Source organism: Typopeltis vanoorti, chromosome 12 (assembly GCF_054136105.1).
Source record: "Typopeltis vanoorti isolate ZY-2024b chromosome 12, IOZ_Tvanoo_1.0, whole genome shotgun sequence".
NCBI lineage: Eukaryota > Metazoa > Arthropoda > Arachnida > Uropygi > Thelyphonidae > Typopeltis > Typopeltis vanoorti.
Window position 1 is genome coordinate 86598315 of NC_143560.1, and position 20022 is coordinate 86618336.

Sequence of the window (20022 nt, forward strand, 5' to 3'; positions counted from 1 at the left end):
ACCAAGTGCAGTTGACTGGATAATCAACTTAGACATACAGTTGTAGTCTATTCTTGGGTGTCTTTTTTATGACTGTATTATGTATTATTATAGTACATACTATTATATGTATTATTATAGTACATATATCTATTAAATATTATGTTTATATATATAAATGATTATTGTAACGAAACTTTCCATGTGTGAGCCATACGTTAAATAAATAAATATAAAACATGATAATAACAAGAGTAACATAATATTCTGCTATTCTCGTTGATTCAGGAAGAGCAAATAAAAGTAAGATTAGCCACTACTGTTATCAAATTTCATTTCTAATGAAAAAGAAAATATATCATTTACTATTACAACATACAATTTTCAGAAAAAACTACAAAGCATTCTTCAACAGAAAATGCTTGTGTTATCTCATAATATTCAAATTTTGTTTTGCATGAAATTTCAGGAATTTTTTTTTTTTTTTTCCCCTGAAGCATTCTGTGCAACACAATCCCTCAAAATGAGCATAAATTTTGAATCACTCGGTATAGGATATCTTTTATCTATTTTCATCATATTTAAATTGGTTAAGAACTGGATATTATAGGAATGTACACCCAATGGAAAAAACTAAAACAAACAAACAAAATCATCTGTTGCAATTTTAAGCAAAAAGCAAAGGCGAATGGATTCAGGATGAAATGTCATAGATATAAATTTTTGATATTAAAATAATTCTCTTAATCAGAAAGCAAGTAGTGCAATTTAACATTATTTGTTGTTCATAAAAAGAGAAAACTTGTGTCTAAAAATTAAGCATCATGATCCATATAATGGTATTTTGCAAGGAAAGAAAAAAGTTCATATTTATTTATTAAATATTATTTGGAAAAAAAATATATATTTAACATAATGCATTTCAATGCAAGCATTTGAAAACTGCACGAAAATAATTTCTGCAATATTGCCAGTAAAATGAAAGAACATAAATCATCTTGTTCCATTGCGCTGATTTGAAAAATAAAAGACAGCAATTTACTACTATAAATAATTTCATCACAAAGGCTGATCTGTGGTAATTTCACAATTAAGTACTCATTTTTACACATATGAAATTCGTTTTAATCTTTGGGAACAGACATTAAATAAAATGTGCCACAAAAAGTACAAATATCAAAGGACAATGAAGGACAGTCCAAGCAAAATAGCAGACTAAGTCAAGTGACACAAAGATTGCTCCATTAGAGTTTATCTGCTAATGGCTCTACAATCTGTTAAGGGATTAACAGCAGAGGAGGGTAATTACATGATGAAAGGGAGAATGCCAATGATATTTTGATCCATGAAAAAGTCTAAGGTGTCTGAGTATTTCAATCACTTTGGCTGGTTAAGAAGTTAATAAACTTTGCAACTTAAACATCTTCAATTTATCCTCATAGGGAGCATTCCATAGACCTGCCACCAGCTCAGTCACTAGTCTATGGATTTTCTCCATAAGGTTGAATTAGTGCAGAAGTCATATTTTTCATATATGAGTTGCCAAAAGGTGTCACACCTGTCTGCAAGGAAATGTGCTTTGTGTTATGGTATACTAAGGCAAGTGATGTGAAGTCTTAGCTTCTTTACACGAGTTATCCTAGTCCTGAAAATAGTTCAGGCACAAACTTGTTTGCTAACACTTGCATAAAGGATTAAACCAAGTATATAAATTCTTAGCATCTTTAATTTATAGTATAACCAAGTGGAAAAACTTCCAACAACTTTCTCTAATCCAGAGTATTTTAATAATAAGGTGTGACCTTTGGCAACTCATATATGAAATATATGACTTCTGCACTACTTCAACCTTAATATCACCTCTGAGTCTGGCTACCACTGATGAGACCTCAATAAAGGTGGAAACCGATTTGGGTAGTGGCCCTTCCCATAATACATAGCATTATACGTGTCTGCAAGGAAATGTGCTTTGCATTATGGGATACTAAGGCAAGTGATGTGAAGTCTTAGCTTCTTTATACGAGTTACCCCAGTCCTGAAAATAGTTCAGGTACAAACTTGTTTGCTTACACTCGAATAAAGGAATAAACGAAGTATATAATTTCTTGGCATCTTTAATTTATATCTTCAATACATATTTATTTTAAATGAATTTATTAATACAAAATTCCTTGCAATCTCAAATTTAATTCATTACATTTTCCCATTAAATCAGTAAGAAATCCAAGATCAAGTAACACATTTTTCCATTAGAATAAATAAAACGAAATTGTTCTTTCCACTCTATGTTAAAGTTATAAATATTTTTCTTTTTTTTATTATGTTATCCATCATGGATTGTAAAAAAATATAATATAAATATATAAAATTATTAGCGAAACATCAAATAAACAACTAACTATCACTTTGTCACTCCAGAAAAGAATTCAGGCTACTAGCCTATTGCAACAGGGATGCATAACCCATAACTGGTGATGTGCAGTTTGCATGTGCGCTAAAAATTTTGAAGATTGTTCCATGCTTCAATATCTTGAAGTGGCAGGCACTTTAAAAATGTTTCGCAGGTGCTTGGGTGCCACGAACCCCGTGTTGTCGCCCCCTGCTATAGACTATGATCCCACCAGTACACAAATCAGAACACTCCATAGGCTCCTTAAAAAGGTTACCTATTGGCCTGTGGAAGTCACAAACTAAAAACTTATAACTCTAGACTCCTGCCTCCAGATATATGGACTACCAAAAATCCATAAACAAATTGTGCCATTACATCTCATTGTAGATGGCAATGATTCATCCACATACAAATTAGCCAAACATTTAGCCAAAGTGCTCAAACAATATACTAGCAACACACCTTCACACAAAAAAACAGCCCTCCTTGATGATAGTATAGAAAACCTCATGCTCCAACACACACACACTGACATGATGGTCAGTTTTGATGTCTCCTCTTTATTCACTAATGTCCAATTCAAAGATATATTTTGGACCTCATTCAAGCCATATTTCCTCCCGATATCTCAGCCCTGTTTCAGTTCACTATGAACTCAGACTATTTCATTTGGCAAGGAAAATTGTAGGAACAGATAGAGGGGACCAGTCATGGGTTCTCCACATTCCCGATCCCTGGCCAACTTCTTCATGGAGACTGTTGAAGAAAAAGCTATAACTCTGCCCCACATAAACCTACTGTCTGGCTACACTACATAGATGTAGTCTCCATTTGGCCTGGATATGCTCCACAATTTCTTAACACATCTAAACAACAAGGATCCAGTTTATCTTAGAATACGAAAACAATAACAGTCTCCCTTTCCTAGACATTCTGATTACACACTAGTCTGATGGATCTCTGACTCTGTTTACAGAAAACCTACGCATAGATTACATTCACAAGTAGTCACGTCACTCCTCCCCATCTCCCAACAATATGGGATAATAAAAACCCTATATAACAAGGCAAAATTAATCAGTTCTGATAATAGTGCCCTAAACCAGTGTTTCCCAAACTTACAAATGTCGAGGCCCCCTTTGGAAGAATTAAAAGATTTCACGGGCCCCCATTGAAAAACAAAATCCCAATACAGACATATATTATTATAATATTTATTGTATTTATATTCAATACAAAAGATACACATCAAGCGTATTTCTTTCCTATGCATTGCTGCACCTGTGTACACTAGCAATGAAACATTAATTTAAAGCGCAAAAAACTTGGCCGTTTTAAATGAGCGCAAGATTTTGCGTTTGTAAGCTTTTTTTTTTTTGTGGTTCTTATCTACTAATATTCATTAAGCGTCGAAATATGCAGGAAGCAAAATTTGTGAACCAACACCAATGTGTGAATGGAAAACCATTAAAATATAAAAAATAACAAAAAATAAATAATAAAAAAAATTAAATACGTTTCGTTTAAGATAAAAAAATATCTACTTAGTCTTAAAACATTTTAAATTTACTTAAATAGAAAGATAAAGAGACAATAGGCTTCATTTCGGCGATATAAACATTATTTAAATTAAGGGGATATTAAATCCCACATTGTTTTAAAACCAAATAAGAAACTCAAAGATTGGAATCAGAGTTTCATGCCGAATATAGCAAATAAACTATAAAAGTATCGGCGATTACTAGCGTGAGCTAATGCAAGTAGTCCTAGTACGTAGTACAAACTCGGGCAACTCCCAGCAAAGGTGGTAAAGTTCTGATCGCCATTCTTGGTATTTTCCATAATGTAAAAACACATTTCCTAGGAAATGTATGCTGTTATTACATTATGGTGGGAGGTCACTACCCAGACAGGTTTCAGCCTTTTTTGAGGCTTCATCAGTGAGTAGCTAGACCAAACTAATACCAAAGGGTATAGCGAAAAGAACTTATATACTCTGCTTTATGAGTTGTCAAAAAGGTGCTCCATTAAGTTACTTAAATATAAAGATAAAGAGCCAACAGGCTTCATTTCGGCGATATAAACATTATTTAAATTAAGGGGATATTAAATCCCACATTGTTTTAAAACTGAATAAGAAACTCAAAGATTGGAATCAGAGAGTTTCATGCCTAATATAGTATAATAAACTATAAAAGTATTGGCGATTACTAGCATGAGCTAATGCAAGTAGTCCTAGTACGTAGTACAAACTCAGGCAACTTGCAGCAAAGGCGGTAAAGTTCTGATCGCTATTCTTGGTATTTTCCATAATGTAAAAACACATTTCCTAGGAAATGTATGCTGTTATTACATTATGGTGGGAGGTCACTACCCAGACCGGTTTCAACCTTTATTGAGGCTTCATCAGTGAGTAGCTAGACCAAATTAATACCAAAGGGTATAGCAAAAACAGCATACATTTCCTAGGAAATGTGTTTTTACATTATGGAAAATACCAAGAATAGCGATCAGAACTTTACTATCTTTGCTACGAGTTGCCCGAGTTTGTACTACGTACTAGGACTACTTGCATTAGCTCATGCTAGTAGTCGCCGATACTTTTATAGTTTATTATACTATATTTGGCATGAAACTCTCTGATTCCAATCTTTGAGTTTCTTATTCGGTTTTAAAACAATGTGGGATTTAATATCCCCTTAATTTAAATAACATTTAAAATTTTTTTTATTATTTCATGCCCCCCCCCCAATAAAAATAACAGCACCCAAGGGGGCCGGGGACAACAGTTTGGGAAGCACTTCCCTAAACTACTGAACTTGACCATATTCTCAACACTTTCTTAGCCAATGGCTACAACCTAAAAAATCCAAAAAATATTAAAACCCTGTAATTCCCCCCCCCCCCCCTTCAGAGCACAGATTACTCAAAATCTATCACCATTCCATATATCTGGGGTAGTACATCTGAAAATTGACAAAAATCCTAAGGAAATACAACCCTATACCCTCTTACAGACAACATAAGAAATTGACATCTCTTATCTATTCCACCAAACACTAACCACATTCCATAGACCTACCCAATGTCTACCAGGTCCCTTGCAATTGTAAACTGTCCTACTATAGCCAAACAGGCAAGACAGCCAATATCAGAATTTTTGAACACAAGACTACATCTGGTTCCATCAATACAGCCACTCAGGATTTGCTGACCACGCTTTGGACACCCACCACAGGATATGCTGGAAGAAGGCCATTCTATTGCACCACAGCAATTACAAGTACTTGAATCTGAATCAGCCCTGAAAAATGTTCCAAATCTCAAAACATTTGGGTGCATGAGACTGCCTCAAATTTGGAACCATACTTCCTAAGATTTTCAGCCCAATGGCCAAAACTACCCAATTCAGCTGACTAGGGAGTGCCATTTAGAACTCTAGGTCTGACTTTGGTTGCCTTTCTTCAACCTCATTTGCCCAGTGTTAATGCCTATGTGCACATATTGTTTTTGTGATCTCTGATGATGGCAATATAACATTGCCGAAATATAGGAAAGTATTAATCAAAATTTTATAATTAATACTTGAGTATACATTATTACTGAAAAAATAATAGTTATTCATTTGTAAAATATTCCAACTTTCCATTTTTACAAATGAAAAGTTGCAATAACTGTTTGGAATAATTATACCACACACATTATACCAATGTGTGGTATAATGTTTTAAGATTTCACAGAGTATTGAAACTTTTGAATCACACAATATAATGTTTTATGCAGCAGCAAATTAACATGAAGTACATATTTTTTCGTGTATAAGACAATAATTTTTTCTAAAATTTTTAGACCAAAAATTGGGGATTGTCTTATACATGGTAGGGGGGGGGTAAGCGGTTGAGAGACCTGCGATTGTCATGGCGAAACTGCCGGTACCTTACCTCTGCAAACAGGCTTCTGCCAAACACTAGCCTTTGTAAACTCTGTCGACTGATGTCATTAATGGCCATTCTGAATAAACCAATCAGAACTCTGAAAGCATTCCTGGATCTCCAACTAGTTGGTGGAGTAAGTTAATGAATTAACAATATTTTGAGCACTAGCCCATAAAAATGTTTAAAAATAAAAAACAATTGTTTTTTTTATTTTCAGAAATATCAGGAAATATTACTTAATTATTAAATATACTTTGAATATTTAAAAAAATATCAAATGTGTTCTGTTTTACGTTTAAAATATTGATTTCTTAATTTTGGTTTGAAAAAGTAGGGTTCGTCTTATACATGGAAAAATACGGTATTTTGTAAAAAAAAATTGCTTCAAAATGACTCACACTGATGGGAAAGTTCATCAGTCAACTTATTTATTTTCCTCTGAATTTTGGCATATTTTGCAAACTCATCCATCATATTAATGCTTCCTAATTCAGCCTTCAAATCGCATAACTGTCGCCTAAGATTAGCCTCCATTTCTGTTTCACGTGAAATGATCTGCAGTACCTTGTTAAAAAAAATATACAAGAAATGACTTATGCACTGAATAGCTGAAATGTCTATTTTAATTAAGTATATAATAATTTTACAATTATTAAAAAGTTAAATAATTTATAATAATTCTTGAAATATTATCATAGAAAAGATCCCATGGCAGGAAGTAAATGGAATTCATACATTTACTGAGAGATAATTACTTGAAGCAGAATGTGACAAGAGGGGACTCCAGGAACAAGGGTATTGGATCTTGTTATAGGATCTGAAGACCTGTCCATAACTAAGGCAGCTACATAGTCTCCAATTGGAGAAAGTGAGCATGTGGCCTTGACTGGGTGGTAGCAAAATATGTTGAAACTCTGATGTATATGAGAAACTACAAGGCAAGTGATTATGATACACTAAAGAGGCAGCTTGAAGCAGCATCATGGAATAAGGTACCCAGGTGTGACAGCGATGAGATGAGGTAGAGAGCAAGGAATATGAATATGTTAGTAGTGATGTGTGAAGAGAAAGGAGCGCAGTTTGTGTCCCCCTGTTGTCACATTCTTCAAGTAATTATCTCTCAGTAAGTGTACAATTTCCATTTCCTTCTGCCATGTGATTTTTCCTATAATAATTAATGTGTGGAATGAGTTTGAAGGATGAATTGAATTATATAAGAGTGAATTTGAATAGTTCTGGTGCGAGTCATTTGAAGAGACTGCTGCTGGATGGGAGAGTAATGTGCACAGAGAAAGAATCTAAGCAAGTAAGAAGCAATGTGAAGAAGTGGGAGAGTAAGGAAGAAGAGATTGAAGTGGTGCTTATGAATGAAGAAGGAGTGGGAAGCATAAGTGTAGAGAATGAGAGAACAAGTGTGCAAGACAAACAGGTAAATTCAGGGTGGATGGGAGAACACAGCATGAGAAAGACTGATTATCAAAGAGGATGTGAATGCATGCGTAGGCAAAAAGGGAATGTGACTGTCTAGGATGTAGGGAAAACAGTGTTGGATTTAAAGTAGATTCTGGGATGAATCAATAAAACGTTAATTGTTGGAATAGGTGAGATGGTTGGATCAGGATGATATTCTGACAGAAATAGAGATGGAAGGGTATGATGTATTTCGTGAAGATAGAAAGGGTAAAAAGAGAGGTGGAGTACTGTTGATAACAGAAAAGAGTAATGTGATTTTAATTATGGCAACAGAAATATAGACTAGGATGTGAGATATCAACTGGAAGTAAAGAAAATGAGTAAGTTTTTGAGGGACAACTACTACAAGGCAATATGTAAGAGAGGGCAAGCAAAAATTGAGGTTCTTGGATTTGATCATCTCATCAGAGGACATTATTTTAAACGAGTTGTCAAAACTACCTCCAGTTGGTTAGTGACCAAGAAGGGATTACCTGGGTCGATGCCAACCATGCGAGTACTTTTAGTATTTAAGAACTGTCTAGTAGAAGCAATGTGTAAATGTATCCCAAGGGTAGGAATGTTAAATAAAATAAGTATAAAATGGATGTATAAAATATGTATAAAAAGGTGGAAAATGTGGAAAGGCAGCAGGAGTAGATGATATTTGACCAGAAATGCTGAAGTATGGTGGTATAAAAGTCTTATAGTGGCTGCACCGTATAGTTCAGAAAGCCTGGAACAGAGGGACAAATTCCTGATGATTGGAGTAGAGCTCTAATAGTACCCATATATAAAAAGGGAAATAAAACTGAATGTGAGAATTACAGAGGTATTTCCCTACTGAGTGTTCCTGGCAAGATGTATGCAAGTATATTTGAGAAACGATTGAGAAGAATTATGGAAGAAAAGCTTGGTGAAGAACAAGCTGGATTCAGGCCAAATAGAGGCTGTCAGAATCAGATCTCCACTTTACGACAAACAATTGAGAAAGCATGGGAATATAACAAAGATCTGTATTTAAGTTTTGTTGATCTGGAAAAGGCATATGACAAGGTGCCAAGAGAGAAGCTATTCAAAACAGTACAGTTATATGGTGTAAATGGGGCATTATATCAAGCAATACTTAGTCTTTATTTAAGTTGTAAATCAGCAGTTAGAATTAAAGGAAGTACAGGAAGGTGGTTTAATGTTAAATCTGGTGTGAGACAAGGATGTACATTATCCCCTCTGTTATTCATTATCTATATGGATCACATTATGAAGGAAAGGTGGTATTAAACATGATATCAAAATTGGAGATGTTAATGCCAGCTCTTTGCTTTATGCAGAAAATGTTATACTTCTAAATAAATCCGCTACAAGTTTGCAAGATTCCCTGACTAAATTGAATAGCTGTTGTAATAGGTATGGTATGAAGGTCAGCAATAAAAAGACAAAGACAATGAAAATAGGCAGAATCACTGAAAATGTCAACTGTGTTGTGAATGGAGAACCTGTGGAACAAGTAAAACATTTCAGCTACTTAGGCACGATTTTTACTGAAGATGGTACATTAAATATAGAAATAGACAACAGAATCAGCAAAGCTGGTATGGTGGGAAGTCAGTTTGAATAAATTCATATGGAATAAGAAAGAAATTAGTCGGAACACTAAATTAGCTGTATACAAGACAGTGTTCAAACCAGTTTTAACTTATGGATTTGAGAGCTGGGTCAGAAGTAAAACACTTGACCAAAGACTGGAGACTGCAGATATGAGAGTCCTGAGAAAGATTAGAGGGGTGAACAGATGGCATCAATGGCAATATCATATTAAAAACAAGGATATTAGAAAAGAACTTGACATTATCAGTATCCAGGAATGCATTAGCAGAGCTAATCTCAGGTGGTATGGTCACTTAAACAGAATGGGCAAGGAAAGATTAGCAAAACAATCTCTGCAAGGTTAGCAGGAAAACAACACACAGGAAGACCAAGAAATAGGTGGATCGATATGGTACGGATTGTCTTAGACGATAGAAATATTGGAGTCTTGACAAGTATCAGACTGATTTGGAGGAAAATTGTAGATAGGAAGTTATTAATGATGTAAATTTTTCATGTAATACTATCATATCCTGTACACTCCTTGAGGACACAAATCAAAAATTTGATGATGATGATGATGATGAAATGGATGAATGAATGCAATACAGAGAAAGAAGGCATTATTGAGGCAACATAAGAGGAGTGGTAATATGGGTGAGGATGACTTGAATGGTATGAGTGCAGTATGAGCAGCAGTAAAGCAAAAAAAAACCCAAAAAAACTACGGAGTTCTTTCGATACATACATACATCTTCATGGCCCACCTTTTCTAATTGGGTTGTGTGGGGGAACAGCTGCAAGAGGAACTTCCAATGGTCACGATTCCCGGCCACCAAGCTCAGGTGTTCTGGTGGGATTCCCAAACGTGTCCACCCAAGGTTTTGGATATAATCCAGTGAGTCCTTGGCCTCCCACCCTCTGGCTTGGGAAAGAGGGCCTGCTGAGGGAGCCTCTCTTGTGGCATTCAGACTAGGTGCCCGTACCAACGTAACTGTGATCTCTCAACACGGAGAAGCAGTTGAGTATTGTGGGGTCCCCGAATTGCAGAGCTTCTAACTCTGTTGAGTTTTGTCAGCTCTGCAACCCCTCGAAGGAACCTCATTTCAGCCGCTTGGATTCGTGACCACATTCCTTCGATCATTACCCAACTTTCATGACCATAGGTGAGGATGGGGACACAGAATGTATTGAAGACAGCCAGCTTTGCCTTCTGGCTTAACTCCCGCTTCAATACTACCGAACGGCCAAACTCCCACAATATTGAGCTTGCTAAACCAATTCGAGTATCTAGCTCTAAGTCCCACTTTCCATCATTCGTGAATATGGACCCAAGGTATTTAAACTTCTCCACCTGCCTCATTGGGACTGCACTTACATGTAGAGTGCACTGGGATGGTTGTCTTGAGACTACAAATGTTTCAGTTTTGGCCGCACTGATCTTCATTCCGGCGTCTGCACAAACAGCTACAAAACCTATCCAGGGTCCGCTGGAGGTCATCTGTGGAAGAGCTAAGCAGAACTAGGTCATCTGCAAAAAAGCAGACATCCAATGCTACATCTTCCAATTCTGACACACTCATTGCCTTGGCTGTGCCCATCAATCCGGTCCATAAATATTACGAAAAGGAGGGGTGACAGAACACACCCTTGGCAGAAACTAACAGAGACTGTGAGAGGTTCAGACTTTGTGCTGTTTACCCTGACACAAAACTCTGGGCATTCGTACAGGAACTTGATGGCAGCTAATAGTTGGCCATCCACTCCATACTCCTGTAGCACTTGCCAAAGCTTATCCCGAGGAACCCGGTCATATGCCTTCTCCAAGTCCACAAAACATGTGTAGACATTCTTGGCATATTCCCAAGATTTTTCAAAGACTTGCCTTAAAGTGAAGATTTTGGTCAGTTGTGCTTCTACCAGCGAAAGCCATATTGTTCTTCCTGGAACTTTGACTCAACTATGCTCCTGCACCGTCTTTCCAAGCACCTAGCATACACTTTCCCAGGCAGGCTGAGCAAAGAAATGCCACGATAGTTACTGCAATCCTTCTGGTCTCCTTTCTTGAAGACTGGTATTATTATGCCTGTCTACCATTGCTTTGGTGCTTGCCCAGATATCCAAGCAGCCTGACACACTCGAGTCAGCCAGAGAACACCGTCTCGATTTAAGGCTTTTAGCATTTCGGGCCGAATTTCATCACTGCCCCGATCTGCACCTCTTGGATGTCCACAACTGCTGGGCCACCCGGGTTAAGAAGGCTCTCAAAGTATTCCCTCCATCTGTGGAGGATGTCCTTCTCGGTTGTTAAAAGTGCACCATCAGAGGCCTTAATTGCTCTTGCTGTGCACGATTTCCTCATTCGAAGGCGGCGGATGGTCTGTCAGAATACTTTATTTGCATTTGCATAGGATGAGTCTAATCTTTCTCCAAAGGATTCCCAAGCCTTCTGCTTTGCTGTCTTTACTGCCTCAGCAGCAGCTTTTCGTGCCTCAGCATACCGCAAACGCATCTCAGGTGATCTGACCCTAAGCCATGTTAGGTAGAACTCCTTTTTTGCCTGGAGAGTTTTTTTGGACTTCTTGGTTTCACAAGGTGTCCTTTTCTCACTGCCCGTTGCCACACCAATCCGGCTTCTACCACAGCATGAGAGTGCAGAGGCAGTGACAGCTGTTCTGAACAGCTTCCACTCCTCCTCAACATCTGCAGTATGCTTGGGAATCTCTTTGAACCTGGAGGAAATGTCATCTGCAAAATTCTTCCTCACAGCCTCATTTTCCAATACATCCCATTTCACGCGGTATAACTGCTTAGGCCTACCAGCGTTGATGGTAGCATCTGGTTTCTGAAGCTGTAGAGTGCACACAACAAGGTGGTGGTCAGTTGACAGTTTCGATACATAGCCAGCAAAAAAAAAAAGTGATTATGGTAGGATGACATTGACTGGAGAAAATAGTATAAAGACAACTGTTGCAGAGGATTATAGTTAAGTATTTAATGAGCAGTTAATGTCTTTCATCATTGTGAATGTGACATTCTTGATGTTAATAAGGCTGTGGGACTCGATGATATATCACCATGTATTTTGAATGAATGTGCCAGCAAGTTGACATATTTGTTTAATACAAGTCTTACATTGGGTCAAGATCCAAAGGAGTGGAAGGAAGGAAGGTAAGATTGTATCGCGTCATAAAAGAGGTGATAGAATTCAGGCATCAAATTATAGGCCAATCTGTGTATCAAGTGTTGTGGTTAGAGTGTTGGAGAAACTGGCAAGAACCAGGATCTAGAATAGGGTTGAGAACAGTGGTATTATCTTTGATGGACAGCACAGATTTGCTAAAGGAAGGTCATGTTTTACTAATCTACTTACTTATTACAATAATGTGATGGCTGCATTGGACAAGGGAGATGGATATATAATAATATACTTACAATTTGCAAACTTTTTTGATAGATTACTGCATGATAAATTGATCATCAAACTAGAGAGGATGGGGGTTGGAGTTAAGCTATTTGAGAGATGTTAGTAAGTTGTGTATGGGAGAGCAATATCCCAGAAGAGGAAAGTCACTAGTGGTATGTCTCACAGGTCTGTTTTAGGGTATTATAAACTTGTATATTATAATGGTATTGAGGAAGATTTGAATGGGAGATATTCAGTTGTTTGCAGATGATGCAAAATTAGGATGAACTATGAGGAGAAGAGCAGATTTGGCCATACAAGAGGGCTTGAATAGATTAAGTGAATGGGAATGGGAGTGAGGATGCTAGTTCAATGTTGCGAAATGTAAGGTTTTAAAATTTGGAAAACAAAGATGGATGTGGAATTTATTCTTGGTGGGGATATGTTGTTGGAGGTGGAGGAAATAGATCTTGGGGTGATGGTGGATAAGAATCTAAAATTTAGGGGACACATTGCCAAAATTGCGAGAACAACACAACAAATTCTGGCAATGATGCAGAGGACACTGACTTAAAGAAATAAGGGGATTCTGGTTCCTTTGTATAAGGCATTGATTAGGCCACATATGGACTATTGTGCACAGATTTGGTCACCTGGTTTTCAAAAGGATGAAGAGATGCAGGAAAGGGTCCAGAAGCAATTGACTACGGTAGTTTCCAATCTCTGAAATGTTGAATACGAAAATTGCAGAATTTGAACAGTACAAAGTTGAGAGATGCAATTTACAGAGTCTGGTGAATAGAAGGAAGAGGGTGATATGATACATAAGTTGGTAAGGGGTTATTTAGAGGATTTTTTCCATGAAATGGTGAGAAATCAGGAAAGAAAAAGAGGTCATCCCTGGAAGCTGTATATAGGAGTGAGCAAGCAAGGGACTGAGCAACAGGTTTTTTGCATGAAGAGTTGTGAATGAGTAGCTCTTCCCTTAATGCATAGCATTATACATGTCTGAAAGTAGACATGCTTTGCATTATGGGAGATACTAAGACAAGAAGTGATGAGAGCTTGGTCCACCTTTACCTTGAGTTGCCTCAGTCCTGAAGATTCTTCAGGTGCAAACTTTGTTTGCTTACACTTGGATAAAGGATTAAACTAAATTTATTATAGTCTAACCAAGTGGAAAAAAACTTCCAACATCTTTCTCTAAATCCAGAGTAATTTAATAATAAGGTGAGACACCTTTTGGCAACTCGTACAGGTAAATATGACTTCTCCATTGCATCTGCCTTGGTATCACGACCTCTGGGGCTCGCTCCTACTCATGAGAACTCAATAAAGGTAAACCGGTTTGGGTAGTGGCCCTTCCCTTAATGCATAGTATTATACATGTCTGCAACGAGATGTATTTTGCATTATGGGAGATACTAAGACAAGGAGTGATGAGAGCTTAGTCCACCTTAGGGGCGAATTCTCCATGCTTGCTGCGCAAGCTCATTACTTGAGAAAGAAGTAATATTTATTTGTTTATAAATGCATGCATTCATAAGCATTCCATTTAGGCTTTTATTTTCGTAGACAGAAGACATCTCAAGCCTCGTGCAGCAATAGTTGAGTTTTGCATTGTGTATCGAAGGCCGATGCTTGCTCGTCTAGTCAAAGCTACCTTGGCTTGCTCGGTTGTCAGAGCTTCCAAGTCCTCGCTGCAGCACTGTGATTTCATGCGTGCGCATAACCATTTCACGACGTCTCACTCTGTTGCTTAAACACAGGCCATACGCAGTCAACGTAGCTCTAGCCAGTGAGCTTCAGCCAGCCTTTACAAGTGTGCATGTTGCTTGGGAAAATTAAGTTACAACCAACTTTTTTTGACAATGTTATTGACCAGTTCATAAACAAGAACTATAGGGTAGAATTTGTATTCAAGTAGTTAAATTGAAAAAGATAGAATATCATTTGTAAAATAAATGTTGCATTTGTATGATTAAATGTACATAAATTTCTAAATATATAGTTTTAAATGGTCAGTAATTCATTATTCCGCTAATCAGATTTCAATCACACCTCTCACTCCCTGAATGATAACAAGAGCAAGCGTGAATTTCAAGACCAGCATTCGCCCCTGGTCCATCTTTACCATGAGTTGTCTCAATCCTGAAGATACTTCAGGTGCAAACTTTGTGTGCTTACACTTGGATAAAGGATTAAACTAAATTTATTATTGGAATTAATTGCCTGAGAGCATGGTGTCTGCAGATAATTTGAATGTGTTTAAGTCACAGGTATTGTTATAAATGTAGTTTTCTGTTCTTTTTTATTGTTATTATCTAAGATGTCATTATTTAGGTAAGGGAAATTACTTTCTGATTCCCCTTTATATGCCCTATTGATACTCAAACTACCAATCAATTCTGTGGCCGTCACCTAGATTGCTCACGTGTGCGAATTCGATAAACAAAGAAACTGCCTCTGGATAGAGCCAATTCCTTTATTTGAAAATCTGGAGCTGTCTCCTTGTTGAGGCCTGGAAAATTTTGTTTGTTAATGCTGCGCCATCCAGAACCCTTAGATTAGAAAAAGCTTCTTAAACAAGGAGTGAACTCTCAGAGTGACACACGGTTATACAATCTATATAATAACAGTTACCAAGTTAACTAAATCCCTTATTTTAAATTCTCATTGCAGTCGTGGTCTTCCCCAATTAGCTAGTTCTGCTTAGGTTCTACTTAATGAGTCGTGCATTGGATTCATTCATCAGGCAATTTGTTAGGCAAAAGAAAAAGGGTTTATTCATCAAACTATCACAATACAAATTTACAAGACTTGTCATATAATTAAAGTAAATCTTTCTTCTGAGTTAACAGACTTAACTATACAAAACTTCAGTCTTCCTAGTTGAATTCTACCATGAGACAATATTAATTATGAATCAATTCACTGATTTCTAACAATCGGATCTACAATTTCTCTCAATGTTTGACTTATCAAACTTCAAGCATTACTAAACTATAACATACTGTTATATCGTCTGCGCCATTTGTTATCGTTCGATCTTCTTCTTTATATATTTCTATCGTTATTATTGCCTTTACCACTGTTCTCCACATTCTCCCATACAGTTATTTCCTTTCCGGCTTCTATAATAGTTTTCCAATAAGTTAAATAACTCAGCTATCACTCTCCTTTTCTTAAACAAACAATGATTCAGGCCGTTCCCAAATTTTGTCACATGTAATCCTTTCATTCATTAGGGCTTTGTCTATGTATGGGACAAGGCCCTAAGATTTTGTCCTCTGAGACAGTCCGCCTGTTAAATATTGACGAATTTATTTTCTTTGTTGCGCCAGCCAATACAGAGGATAGATAACATTCTTATCCAAGGTGGCTATCTCAGAATAATACACAGTAATAAAACTCAAACACTAATCTTACTATTCTCACTTCTCTTAGTTTTACATGTAGTCGTGGCATGAAAGATCAAACTATATTCATATGTCCCTCCCGCTAGGTTTGTTAGTAATTTTATGAGTGGCTATTTGAATTCATAAAATCAGCTGGATTCAGGCAAATGATATAAAACATATTTATTAAAGCCTAAGAGATATACATGAAGAATATAAGGTACATGATTAACTTAATCATCTTCCAAGCAATTTCTGATATCAATACTAACACTATAATACATTAATCACTCTAGGGTCACTAATCATATCTCACAACACATCTAAGTTATTTCACATACAAATCCCTTCTAGGGAGACCTTCTTCAAACAGTGCCAGGTTACTGCCAAATGGGATAATCACTAAAGTTCTCTACAACTTGTCCATTCACAAATTAACCTATAAAGTTTCTCATATCTTTAATTGGAAATCAGATACTTAAACATTCTAGGTTACCATCCCATGGAATGACTTTCTGTTCTGTCTTCAGCCTTGTCTGGACATCAAGGCACCGTTGTGGGTTACCGTTCTTCGGGTCACATACGACAGCAGCACGATCAGGTTCTCTGGGACGATAAGGAGGTGTGCCACTCTGGCCTCTCTCTCTCTTTCTCTCTCTGGAACTCTCTCTCCTCGATAAGCCTTTCATGATTTCTACGGCCGACCCGGAATCATCCGGTTGGCAGAGACGGAGAGCCAACGTCCAAGAGCGCAGGAACCAGGAACTAAAAGGAAAAAAGCCACTTATGGGGGGGGAGCTTGACCCTTATATTTTCCCTCTCTTTCTTGGAGATTCTCGCGCTTAGCTACATCGTTTACCGCATGGCATTCATTCACTTGTGCATGGCATTCTTCCGAGAAAGCGTTCTAGCTTCGCTTTCCTAATAAATTCTCCTTCCCTTAGGCCATACGTTGTACTGGACAGCTAAAGTGTGACCTTTGGACTATAGCTTACACTCAACTTGCTTTCACACAATACATAGAATCGGATACTCTGATAAAATAATAACCTTAAATAAATTCCTTTATTTCACTCTGTACCAAACTGGTTAAGTCTCACATTTCTTAAACTAAACATTTCTTCAGTTTTGCTTTAAATTATAATGTACATTTCAATTTCCATGCCAAACACAACATTTGTCTGCCTACAATTAAAGGTAGTTGTTCCTGAATAAATTAAATTTTTGTTTTTCAATTTCTGACTATTCAGGACACAACAATACCACATATAAATTAACATCACACTATATTAGAATTCACTCTCAGAGATAAAACATTCTGGTATCAGGCTAAGCTCTAAAGTTCTGTTTCATATCTTATATAGGTCCCACTAACGAATATTTTTGCACATTATTACACACAAAGGAAACTAAAATATTTGTATGTTACCGGGACCTTCGGACTTTGTCGGTCTATCTCTCGATCCTTACAATTCTTTCCACAGATCATTTCTTCTTCACAGTTGTTTTTTCGATGGGCCAGCCTAGAACTCACAATCATGAATTATCCTCTCTGATGTAGATGAGAACAGCTCTGCTTAAGTTGGTCTACATGGTCTGGCATGACGATCAGCTTGGGTCGATTCTCCCGCTTTACTGATGAAATGCCCGCACTTGGCTCGCTACTCGGCCGTGTAACTGCATCTAGACATCGTTCTGTTGACCGCTCTCACGTATTCATCTCAGGAAATTACTTGAGCTTGGCCCCTCGAGTGACCTGCACCAAAGTCGAGAGAGAAGCTGCCGGATTGAAGAGCACTGAGAGAAAAAAAGACTACGAGCGAGAAAGCTAGCGGAGTCAAGCTTTTTATATCGTACCTTGAGCGGCGCTCCCACAGCGTCATACCTTTCCACTCGACACTACTCCTTTGCATGCAGTTCCGGTCCTTCTCCTCGTGTCTCCCGGGAAACTCCTGTGCGCACGTGACTGCCGTGGGGCATGTTACTAATCCAAGTGTCTCGTTTGCGAACTTTGAATTCACTTTTACATACTAACATAATTCTCATCCATTTTTCTTCCATAGTAAAATTTAGAAGAACAGGTAATATTATCTTACATAGAATAGTCCAATATTAAAAGCGTTCATTAAAATTATTTCAGGCAATTAACATCTCTACTTATATACAAGTATTTCTCTCAGTGTTTTGATGCTTGTAAAATCCTGAATGAGATATTTCACAACGAAATCTCTTCATTCAAGATTTAACAGTATGACAAAGGACTTTCCTAGATGAGCCTTTGACTCCATGGAATCTTAGGATAATAAGAATAAAGATCTGCAAGGGAAAGATGTTCACATTGCATGGGCATTGTGCAGGGTAAGGAAGTTAAATTAGGTAGGGGTCAGATGGATGAATAGTATCATTAAACCGGAGTCGCAAAAAAATAAAATATTGTTGAGGGTATATAAGAAGAAAGGTGACTAGCTGACTCATGAACAGTACAAGGAAAAGGCAAGAAAGGTAGCCAGAATGGTAAGGAAGGCAAAATCAGATTATGAGAAGTGTTAGCCGAGCAAGCAAAGAAAGAGAAACTCACTAGGAATTTTTTCCTTATGTGGTAAATAGGAAGAAGAATAACAATGGAAGGATAACTTTAATGAGTGCAGATGAAAGAGAGGTAACAGAAGCAGATGAAATTGCGAAGCTACTGAGTGACCATTTTGCATGAATATATATCATCCAAGTGAAGATATTATGGAAGAGGTGACAGGATAATGATCAGAAAACAAGGTTGGTGAACTAGAAATACTTAAGACATTGCAAAATCTGGATGCAAATATAACTGTCAGATTGGATGGGATATCAGCTTGCTTTAACCATATCGCTGCCAATATGGATAAAATACACCACTCCTCTACACTTTGTATCCATCATATATTTCAATGTAATATCAATGGTATTACAATTTTAATATGCACTTCACATCCATGGTAACCTGAACGTATATATACGTCTTGGCCAGTTGGGTGGTTAAGAGAATGTTCATCAAATATAACTGTCAGATTGGATGGGATATCAGCTTGCTTTAACCATATCGCCGTCAATATGGATAAAATACACCACTCCTCTACACTTTGTATCCATCATATATTTCAATGTAATATCAATGGTATTACAATTTTAATATGCACTTCACATCCATGGTAACCTGAACGTATATATACGTCTTGGCCGGTTGGGTGGTTAAGAGAATGTTCAGGTGAACTGGCAATGCTTTTGACTAGGCTGTTTAAGTCTCAGCTCTGGAGGTTGGATTAGAATTGGGACTGGAGAAGTCCCAATTCTAATCCAACCATTCGTGAAAAGTTGGTCAAAAAAGAGAATACTCTATGAGGGGCAACTCAGTACTGTAATGAGTCATGAGGGGCAACCATGTGATGAGTCATGTGTTTGAAGCCAGTAAAAATTGGAGGAATAGGATGCTTCCAAGCCCAGTGCAACTGTGTTCAGATAAAATAGCTGCAGGAAGGGAACTGATGGCATTTGAATGAGGTATTGTGATAAGATGCTATGTTGTAGGCCAATTTGTTTGACCTGGGATGACCCAATTGACAAATTGGGTCATCCCAGGTCAATAATCAGAGATACCATATTGAGATGGAAGTGCAGGGAATCAACTGCAAGTCATCATCAATGATATAGGAAAGGATCTGAGAGGAACTGTTCAGTTATTTGCCAATGATGTAAATTTGGGTAGAGCAATAGTTAATACATATGATGTCAAAATTTTGCAGGATGATTTGAATAAATTGGCAGACTAGGCTAAGGAGAATGGATGTCAGTTCAATGTGGCAAAGTGTAAGGTTACGCATTTTTGGGCGAAAAGATTAT

The 20022-nt window shown here is 37.2% G+C and overlaps 1 protein-coding gene across 1 annotated transcript in view; it reads right to left on the reverse strand.

The window, feature by feature from the left end:
- The window catches only part of LOC150100963 (guided entry of tail-anchored proteins factor 1-like), a 93943-nt gene that overhangs the window by 52176 nt on the left and 21745 nt on the right, over positions 1–20022 (reverse strand). The window contains exon 2 of the mRNA XM_090401792.1: positions 6705–6870. Coding sequence (XP_090257918.1) covers positions 6705–6870 — 166 coding nt within the window. The remainder of the gene's footprint in view (positions 1–6704; positions 6871–20022) is intronic.